Here is a 10,574-nt window from a genome sequence, read left to right as displayed (position 1 = left end):
AGTACATGTAAATATAGAATAAAAGTCATCCCTAATGACTGGATGTACATAATTACACGATGCAATTAATATAGGGGAAATCACTACTATGTAAGATGTATATACCGGTGGAAATTTGAAAGAATAAAAACCTGCTTTACAGAGCAGCATCTGTATCAAACGAATAATTATGTTCTTGGACATGCAATGACTTCCTGATTTTTAAAAGACTAACATGAGGTTGACCAGAATAACTTCACTTTTACGAAGTTTCCCAGGCTTCTTTAAAATTCATTCAGAAAACCCAGAAAGCTTTTTAAAATGAGTAAAACTTACATTAAATCAAGGAGCATATTACATCTTGTTTAGGGATCTTGAGTAATGTGAGGACCAATGGTGAAGATATTTGAACCAGAATTCCCTATCTACTGTTTTATTTTACTTTGTTTTAAGGCATGGAAAATCAGAACACAAGTCAGTATCTCATGGTGAGAGGACAATTTTAGAATTAAGAATAATTCTGAATCTTATCTATTAATTTCATTTTAGTGTCATTTATTAATTAGCACAGAGATAATAGTTCAAGATTTCCAAATTCTCATTCCTTGGAGGATTAGCTCACCCATCATTATTTCTATTTGATCTTTCATGCTTTTGTGAAAAGATTATGTGAGGGCTATTATTTTCCACTTATCTACTCTTTCCTGGTTCAGGCAATTTATATTTGACATTCACAAAAAGTAAATTTTAATTTCACAGATATAAACATTGATCCACTTTTATAGCCCGAGCATGATATTCTACAAACTGTGAAACATAAAAGACAACTTAAACATTCCTCCACATACAATAGGGAGGGAAGCACAAAAGAGATACAGTACTTAGATAAATGTTTCTATAAGCTCAGTAGGTAACTCTCTGTGTTCTTCATGCTACCAGAAGCTGACCAATGAATCCAGAGTTTCTTTCTTTGATGAAGGTGGTAATGATAGTGGCACCTTGCCTTACACTCTCCTGTAGCTTCTGCTTGTCCTGAGAAAAAGAAAAAAGGATAAAATAGTATTTTAGAAAGAACAGATGTCACACACTAAATTTAGTAAGGAGTTACTTTTCAAAAACCATATTTATTTAAATGTTTTTCCCCAGCCTAATAGAGATATAATTGACACATAATATTGTATAAGTTTAAGGGGTACAATGCAATTATATATATGTATGGGTATATATATACACATATACATACACATATACATAATCTATCCAGAAAGTATCCATCCATGTACTATGAAAAATAGAAACACGCACTGAGGAAGATACAAGATACAAGAAACGTTGTACATGGGACAGTGATGCCTCAGTCCCCTTCAAAGTAGGCGCCTTGGGACCTCACACAGTTCTCCCAAATGCAGCACGTGTTCCTTCTGCTCTGGTAGCAGAAGCCATGGAACAAATTTTGCCACATGTTTCATGCCAAGATCCTACATCAAAATCTCGGACACAGTAGTTTTTGGAATCTCCAGGTCAGCTTCTGGTTCTCACACTGTCAGTTGCTGATCTTTGTTGATTGCAGCCCATACATGCTCAACATTGTCAGGTGTTCTGCTTGTTGCAGGCCTTCCAGAACGTGGCTCACTTTCAACAGATTCTCAACCATCTTTGAAGCATTTGTGCCACACTATTATTTGTGCTGCACTCATTGCATCATTTTGAAAGCCTTCTGAATCATCCAAATAGTTTCCATGGAGGAATGTTCAAGCTTAACACAAAACTGGATGCAGATTCATTGGCTCTACTCACTCACTTTGAATGCAACAGCCACACAATACACATGCTCACTCAACAGCATCTACTGCCCCCCCAACTAGTACAGCAAAGTCGTCATTGTTCATGCATGTGCATTCCAGTCCACTCTCCTTAGCTGCCAGGCTACACTGATGTTGCACGAACTGTTCTTGTTATATTAACAATGGGTGGACTTTTTCTGGACAGACCTCAGTTGTGTATATATATATATATATATATATATACACACACATTATATATATATATATATAATGTAGTGATTAAGGGAATAGTTGTCCATGTGTCACTTCACAGAGTTACCATTTTATGAGGCTGGGTGTATGAGAACACTTAAGACCTACTCTCTTAGCAACTCTCAAGTATGCAATACACTACTGTTAACTATAATCACCATGCCATACAGTTCCCAGAACTTACTCACCTTGTAACTGGAAGTTTGCACCCTCTGACTGACATCCCCTCATTTCTTCCCCCCTCAGCCCTGACGAAGACCGTTCTACTCTGTTCCTATGAGTTCAAGAAGCCGCCTTTCACAGTCTGCAGCTCTCCTGCCTTGGTATTCTGCGGTGCTCAGACCACAGCCACAGGCAGGACCACAGTGCCCCGGACAAGGGAGAAAGGCTTTTGCTGAAGATAGCCAGAAAAACACTGAAGCAATTTCAAGCGCTAACACTATGAAACAAAAGATTGTTTTCCTTTAATCCAATAGCTGACCGACTTTGGCTCTCCGCTGAAGTGTGGCTGTTCTGTTGAAGATGTGCCCCTTTGCTCTGCCTTGTTTCCCAGTGTCCTCCAAGGACAGACTGTCACAAACGGTGAGTGCTGGTGTGGGGGACGGCAGGGGGTGGGGCACTGGGGAGGAGACCTGCCATTTGTGAAGTCAGGATCAGGCAAATTTGTGAAATGAGTTATCTCTCAGTTGATAAAATGTGGTTTTGCCTTTGAAGTCACTTTGGTTATTAGAATATGTTTATCCTAATCACTGAGACTTCTCAAAGCTATGAAGAAGTGATACTGTGAAGGGAAAGGGAAAGTGGAAATGGAGCTCGTATCTTTAAGTCTCTGTGTTAAGAATTGTGCTGCATTCAAAAGGTGGGATCTGGTAACCAGTCTCTGAATTTGGCACCATCCTGAATGCATTATCCCAATGCTCAGCGTGTCTCTAGGACCTACTGCCTCTAAATCCTTTGCATTTCTCGAGTTCACATGCTCCACTCCATCTTGCATTCACCTATGGCCATTGCCAGCACGACACCTCTGTCCTGAGTTACTGAACAATCTCACAAACCGTCTCTCCAAAGTCCTGCACTGTCCCACCCCGTTTCCCACACAGCACTCAAAACACTTACTTTAGAAAAGAGATCTGGCCTGGTTGGCGTAGTTCAGTGGATTGAGCGTGGGCTGCGAACCAAGGTGTCACAGGTTCGATTCCCAGTCAAGGTACATGCCTGGGTTGCAGGCCATGACCCCCAGCAACTGCACATTGATGTTTCTCTCTCTTTCTCCCCCCTTCCCTCTCTAAAAAATAAATAAATAAAATCTTTAAAAAAAACTTAGTGATTGTAATATGTGAAAAAGATAAAATTCTATGTAAATATTAAAAAAAATGCCTTTAAAAAAGAAAAGAGATCTGATCTCATCACTATCCTGCCTAAAATCCTCTGAAGGCTACTTTTAAACTTCAGGATCAAGTCTGAACCCTTTGCCTGGCAAAGACAAGAGTCTTGTATATCCAGCCTCTCCTTCAAAGCCACTCAAATCTCCAGGCCACACAGAACTGTTTAGGATTGCTCACGCAAGCCGTTTTTCCAAGCTTCATACCTGTGCACCAGCTAATCCCCTTGCCAGAAAAGCCTTCCCACTCTCTTCCCAGCTTAGCAGGCCCCGGTTATTCCTTGTGGTTCCATCCAGATAGCAGTGACTCCTGAAACCTGTCCTGTCTCCTGTCCTCCGGCCCAGTTCGGGCGAGGTGACTCTGTTCCCACAGCTGGGAACTCCTCTAGCACGCTGGGTTCTAAATAGTCTTTTTAATTGACCATTTATTCCATCACATGATGTTGCTTGATGTAAAGAATTTTTCATTTTATCTTTGAATATGAAACACTTAGCTCAATGCCTAACACATGGTATCACTCCATAAATTATAAGAATTCAAAGCAAAGGAGGCTCTAGGATGGAGATATCATCACCCTTTCAGTGTAACTCATTTGTTAACGATGACCACTATTTGGTTACTTTGTTTACTCCTATTTGCATATTTAGCCAGAAGCCTTGGCAGTAGTACAAAGAACAACAGTCTCTAAGCTTCACCACTGCCACCAGCCTCCACTAGCCCAGGCCCTGGGCTTCTCATCTATGAGGATGGTGATGAGAGACTGCCTCCATTACGCTACTCCTTTCATCCCTTTCCTGGATTGAGTTCTCAAAGGTGAAGTGGGGCAAGACACGCAAGGGGCTGCATGGTGGCCACCCTGGCCTCTTGCCTGTGGGTTTTAATGACATTTCAGCATTCCAAATGCTGTACTGGTTTCCAAATATCACAAGACCTAAATGACACAAAACCAAATGATTCTAAAACCAAATATGTTTGGGCTTAAACTGTGATGCACTTACGTGCCACATCATTCCTAAACAAAGACATAAGTATTCTGAAACTGAACAAAACGAAAACCAACTATATATATATATATATGTATTTGTCAGTCTTAATGATTAATTAATTACAATGTTGCAGGGTTTATAATACACATCCACTCCCAAGTCTCATTTTTTAAATTAAGACATACAACAGATGATGATAATTAAAATTTCCCCTTCAAAAATAAACACAGAAAGGCTATCTGTATAGCTTCTTTGAAATCAGTTTGGACTTGTCAAAATGAAAGCAGAATAGTAACAAATGAAGAAGCAAAAGGGAAAAATCTATTTAAGATTCTAGGGCTAGAAAAAGCACCTTTCCATATCTCCAAATAAATTTCTATTCTCATCGTGGTAGTCCCATAACTTATGTATCTTTAGATAATAAAGAATTGAAGTAAGAATGCTCTTTCAAGGATTCATTTACTTGTGCATGTTTTCCAGTCCTCATTTGGAAAGATTAGAATTCAGTGAGGAAGACCTGTGTTATTCCACTGACTGTGTGTTTTCTCTCTCTGCCTCAGCTCAATTGCTCATTTCATCCTTGAAAGACATGGAAATTTAAAATGGATTAAACAAAATAGTGAGACATACACAAAATTCTAGTGTGTACGAAGAGCATACAGCCCATCTATTTGTGGGTTTCAAACTCATCTCACAATTCTGTATCTCTACAAAAGTATTGATAACACAAGCACAAAAAAATGCCAACTCAAATGGGTCTTAAAAGAGCATTTCTTGATGCCATCAGATATTCAGAACAATGTGTTTGATTCTTGTCAAGGATGGAGAGTGAAGGGGCATTAATAGGTGGTCACTTTAGCATCACTCACACATATTATGTATAAGTATATACATGTACATTCCTCATGTGTTCTAAATATCACATCATAAAAATGTTTAACTGCTAACACTAAGTAAGAAAGGTCAACACGAGGCTGGAAAATCATGTTGATGATAATGCACTCTTTTTTTTAAAGATTTTATTTATTTATTTTTAGATACAGGGGAAGGGAGGGAGAAAGGGGAGAGAAACATCCAAGTGTGGCTGCCTCTTGTGCGCCCCCTACTGGAGACCTGGCTGCAACCCAGGCATGTGCTCCATCTGGGAATCCAAACAGCAACCCTTTGGTTCACAGGCTGGCACTCAATCCACTGAGCCACACCAGCCAGGACTGATAATGCACTCTTGATACGATGGGATGTAAATGGCATTCACCTTTGTGGTCTTCCCCCCGCCAAACCCGTAATCCCAGTCTAAACCACGAGAAAAACATCAAACAAATCCCAATAAAGGGGCCCCTCCCACAATATATCTACACAGTCCTCAAAACTGTCAAGTCATCAAAAACAAGAAACTGTCACAGCCAGGAGAAACCTAAGAAGATCTGGCAACTAGAAGTCATATGGAATCCTGGAATTCAAAAAAATATATTAAGTAAAACTAAAAAAAAATCTGAATAAACTATGGACTTCAGTTGCTAATAGGGAAAACCAGGTGCAGGGCCTATGGAGAACTCTGTGTGATCATCTCAACTTTTTGTAAATCTAAAAAGCAAAGTATTATTTTTCAAAGAAAAGGTAAGTACATATTTAATTGCAGAGTCTGAATTGCAAGACAAATTTGGGGAACAAGAAATCATGACTAATTTTCATTGTTCATGTGACTGTGATAAGCTGGACCTTGCAAAAGTATTGGGGGGAAAGTGGGTACCCAAATTCCCACAATAAAAGAATAAAAAAAATTACCAAAATTAAATCTGTCAGCAGTTTATTTACTATCTTCAACTCTTAGGATTTCCAAGCTTCAGGTTTTCCTTGATTTTTACTCACCAGCCATAAAGAGCATAAGCTATAAACACAGCACACCAATGCTTACACACCCATTCATAAAAATTACAAATTCAACACTTGTTGAATCTAAACAAAAACAGGAATCCTTTTAATGATATAAGGTGCATTCAAGTCTGCATTATTGCCATAATTATAATTACTTGTTTTATCTTATACTGTTCACTTAATAACAATGTCAAATTTTTGAGAAAAATCTTAAAAATTATAAACTCTATCCCCTCATGACACAATACAAACATAACTTCTGGAATATTATCATCTTTAGCTATTTCTCTATTCCTTGCAATTTTAAGATGAGGATGAAAATATACTATGTTTAGATAAAATATACATGCAAGTTCCAATCGCCATTGTCTTTTGAACACATAAGATAATTCTAAGTTTATTCAATAGTAATTAAGTCTTGTCAGCAGAATCCTGGATGTAGCCCTCTAGTATATGGAGTTGTTTTTGTTTTTGTTTTTGGTTATTAGTAGGTTTCCCTATCATGGTCATATGTGTCTATCAGCTCCAGTAGAGGAGTAAAGCCTTGATACGGAAATTCTCATGAGACTTCTAAGACTTTGGCAAGATTCAGGAAATCAGGGAAAGTAGATAATTTTTTACTTTCACAAAAGATTGAGAATGACAGCAGCACCTGCACAGTTCAGGGCAGCTGTCTTTTCTCCCCTCCCCACCATCCACGTCACAATCTGGACAAGCGGTTCCAGAAGTAAATCACTAGGAAGGTGCACCACCTTGCACGGGAGTACAGATGGTCAATTTCCTATACTGCCCGAGTCTTCCAGATTCCTTACTTACTGTCCCTTTCAATTTTCTCAAATGACAACTTTTGGCAAAACTTCTACCAGTGTATATAAGCTTGAAAAACTCAAAGGTATATTCTAAAACGTTAAATCCTATTGTACTACACAGCTCTCGGTACTTGAATTAAAGAGGTATAAACAAATGATGGTATGCCGTTAGATTAAAATTTACGTGAGTTTTGTAGAATCCTGTCTCAAAGAATAGCAGGAAAAGCTATGATGTCATTGCTGTCTAAATCTTTATAGACAACCTGAAAGGAAATCTTTTAGAGAAATTCATCCTCTGTGCATATCATTCCTAAGAACACAATGAACTCTGTTAAAAGGAAATCTATAAAGGTAAAATACATGTATATATATTTAGGCTTAAGATGTCTCAGGAGATTACACAGCTCTTTCTGAAGGGTAAACATTACGATGTCTCAGCAGATTCCACGCCTAACGCCTAATTCAATTTCCATGAGTTACAAAGCTGTCCTGAAATTCAGATGCTTATATTTTGATATAAATATTCTTCTTCCACCCATTCTTGTTTTGGTGAACTCATGCAAAAATTACCTATATGCAATGAAATTTCAAACACTCTAAATAAATAAAACTGCACTATCCATGTCTACGCACACATAGGCATCTACAACTCTCTAAATCTAGCTACCCAGATGATACACAATTACAAACATCCTAAATTGTAGACTTTATAAACATTTCAACAATTTGTTACATTTCTAAGATAATTAATACCAAATCAAAAATGTGTACACATTTTGCTGATTTAGAAGAAAAAAAAAAATCTAATGGTGACACACTGTCCCCTAGTGGGGATGAAAGTGAATGTTTGGTGTTTGCAAATTTCTGAAACTGCAGGGGAAAAAAGTCACCCGGTGATAAAATCTGAGAAAAACTAAACTGTCTTCTCTGAATGAAAGCATTCTTGCTCATTCCAGCGCAACGCCACCTCCTAAAACCTCGAGATAAAAAAAGTGCTTGTGAAAATGCACCTGGGCCCATGGCTTAACATGATCATCAGCCAGCACTTTTCATCTCCTCTATTCTCTGTGCCCAGTACGACGCCTTGCCCATGCTGTCGGTGCTCAGTAAGTCTTTGTGGCATGTGATGATGAAGAAAAAATAATTGGTCAATAAAACTCTGGGGGGCAGCACTGGGACTTCGTTAAATAGGAAAGGCCTGAACTGCGCGCTGCCCCGAGCCAAAGTGCAGTGGGGCAAAACGCGGGCAGCCAAGAGCACCAGACGTCTGGCCTGAGAAACAAGCAGTCCATTATTGTGTCAATTATTTCTAGATCTGGGACTTGTCACACTGTCATACTTTATTTTCTTACAACATCATTCACAATATAAATTCCACAGCTTAATGAAGTTGAAAGAGCGATCTCATACACAATGTCCCTTTTAATTAGCAAACCTGTTTTGATCTTCTGCAACTCACCCTTCACCCGCCAGGCTGTGACCACTCTGAGTCACATCCACACCACCCTGTCGCTAGCTGCATGCCCTGTAGGGTGCCCTCAGTGACTACTTCCCTTTGCCTTGGGCTACTGCTCTAACTAACCTCACTGGAATAACCGTTTTCACTCTATCAAACCCACATGACTTTAGCACAAACTTCATCTTAGTGTTCGAGACCAACCACCAATAGCCTCTTCTGCCCCAGCTCTCACTCCCTTACTGTGCAGAATCCACTGCTGCGGCCGTTCTGACATAACCGTTGTTATTCCTTCTCCAGTCAAATGGTTTCCCCAAAACGTTCATTCTAGTCACACTGCTTTTCAAAATCCTTGCTGTGACAACTTCCTCATGAAATCATCTGTTTTACTGAACATCAGTAATTTACATGATCGTAGGCTCACCATCCTTTACTCATATTTTTCTTAGGTTTATATACATATAGGCCTTATTTTCTTAGCTAAATTGTAGGTAGGAAAAGACAACTCTTTTGACATAAATTCGAAGGCAATAAAGTACTATGCCCATAGTAGGTACTCAGTACACGTCTACTCACTGGATTCATTTGCTGATCAATTCTGTCAAGATCTGCCTTTACATACAAGTTATAAAGACATCTTTGAAGCATTAAAGTTTTTAAAGAATATATCATTATGAAACTAATCCCAAAAAATAAAAATAAGAAGAGAATTCTACCTGTTTTTGGGAACTAGACCGATGTCAAAAGCTAGAATTGCATGCTACGTGGTTCCCCGTCTACCAAGGAATGTCTGGCCTGGGAGGTAGGTGCGAGGGACATTGTCTCATCAGGGGGATAAAGGCGGATGATGAGGTGGTGCTCTCTTAGGTGAGGAAAAAGCTGCAGACCAGATGTCGGTGGGTGATGGGTGCTGTTCTGCAACACGTGGGAAATGCTAAAGGGGCAGGAAGATGATCCGGAGGAGTTTCTTCTTGAGTGGACGGTCCAGGTGTTAGTAAAAAAAATGATACTGTCTCTTGAAACAGAAAGACTGGTTATATAGTTCCCACAAAATATAGTTTCAAACTTTTAATTATAAACTTAATGCAAAGAAAGAATTAAAATGAGCAATTCAAACATCTCTTTCTGGCAGTAGTGTGTGTGTGTGTGTGTGTGAGAGAGAGAGAGAGAGAGAGAGAAAGATGGGGTGGTATGGGGAAGAAGATTACTCTGAGAATACTTCTGAGCACAGAAAAAGAAAAAAAGATGTCTGATGAATGACTGTTAAACTCTCCAATGTTGGTTAAATGGCTGAGTATCCAAAGTCTTAATCTCAGAATCCCATAGAAAAGTGTTTACTATTAAATTAAAAGCTCTACTTCCTTCCTTCCAAGAAGGAGGCTTTGAATAGTAACCTACAAAAAAAAAAGTTCTATCCTAACCAGTCCGGTGCTTGTCGGTCTTAACTAGGAAGAGACTGGCCTGGCAAAACGTCCCCCCCAGAACTGAGTGCAGAGAGAGGCTCTTTTCATGGAGAAGGTCACAGATTTAAAAGATTACCTACGGTGCTTTTTCCCCTTGGCATGAAAATGTATGGTAACTGGCATATTCACATAGTCGTAAAGTAGCTCCCCACAAGATATTTATTAATTATAAAGGGAAAATAATACATTTTCAGTGGCTAAACCTGGCAGCCACCACCTCACCCAAGGACCATAATTAATATCAGCAGTGGTGGGGCGCACGGACACCCAGTAACCCCTGATATAACGCACTGAGAAGAACACAAAGTTACTTCTTTGGTGTTCTTGCCAAGAATGCCTCGTCTGGATTTATTCATCAGAAAATATCAAACAAACTTAAATTGAGAGACGCCGCACAATATAGCAGGCTGACATTTAGCAAAAGTGCAAGGTCATCGAGGCAGACTGATGAAGTGTCCCAGATTAAGTGAGACTAAAAACAGATGACAACAAAATGCAGCCTGTGTTCCAGGATGGGATCCTCGACCAGAAAAAAAGATAATAGTAGGAAAGCTGACAAAATGTAAGAAGATTTGTAGATTAGATAAT

The 10,574-nt window shown here is 39.1% G+C and overlaps 1 protein-coding gene across 1 annotated transcript in view; it reads right to left on the bottom strand.

Annotated features, from left to right (window-relative positions):
* Positions 1-223: 223 nt before the first annotated feature.
* CRPPA (CDP-L-ribitol pyrophosphorylase A) overlaps positions 224-10,574 on the bottom strand; it is a 197,088-nt gene continuing 186,737 nt past the window's right edge. Inside the window, exon 10 of the mRNA XM_028525859.2 lies at positions 224-1,011. Coding sequence (XP_028381660.1) covers positions 907-1,011 — 105 coding nt within the window. The 3' untranslated portion in view covers positions 224-906. The remainder of the gene's footprint in view (positions 1,012-10,574) is intronic.

The sequence above is a fragment of the Phyllostomus discolor genome, chromosome 10 (assembly GCF_004126475.2).
Source record: "Phyllostomus discolor isolate MPI-MPIP mPhyDis1 chromosome 10, mPhyDis1.pri.v3, whole genome shotgun sequence".
NCBI lineage: Eukaryota > Metazoa > Chordata > Mammalia > Chiroptera > Phyllostomidae > Phyllostomus > Phyllostomus discolor.
Note: the sequence above shows the minus strand (reverse complement) of the source record. Positions and strands in the feature narration are given on the sequence as shown.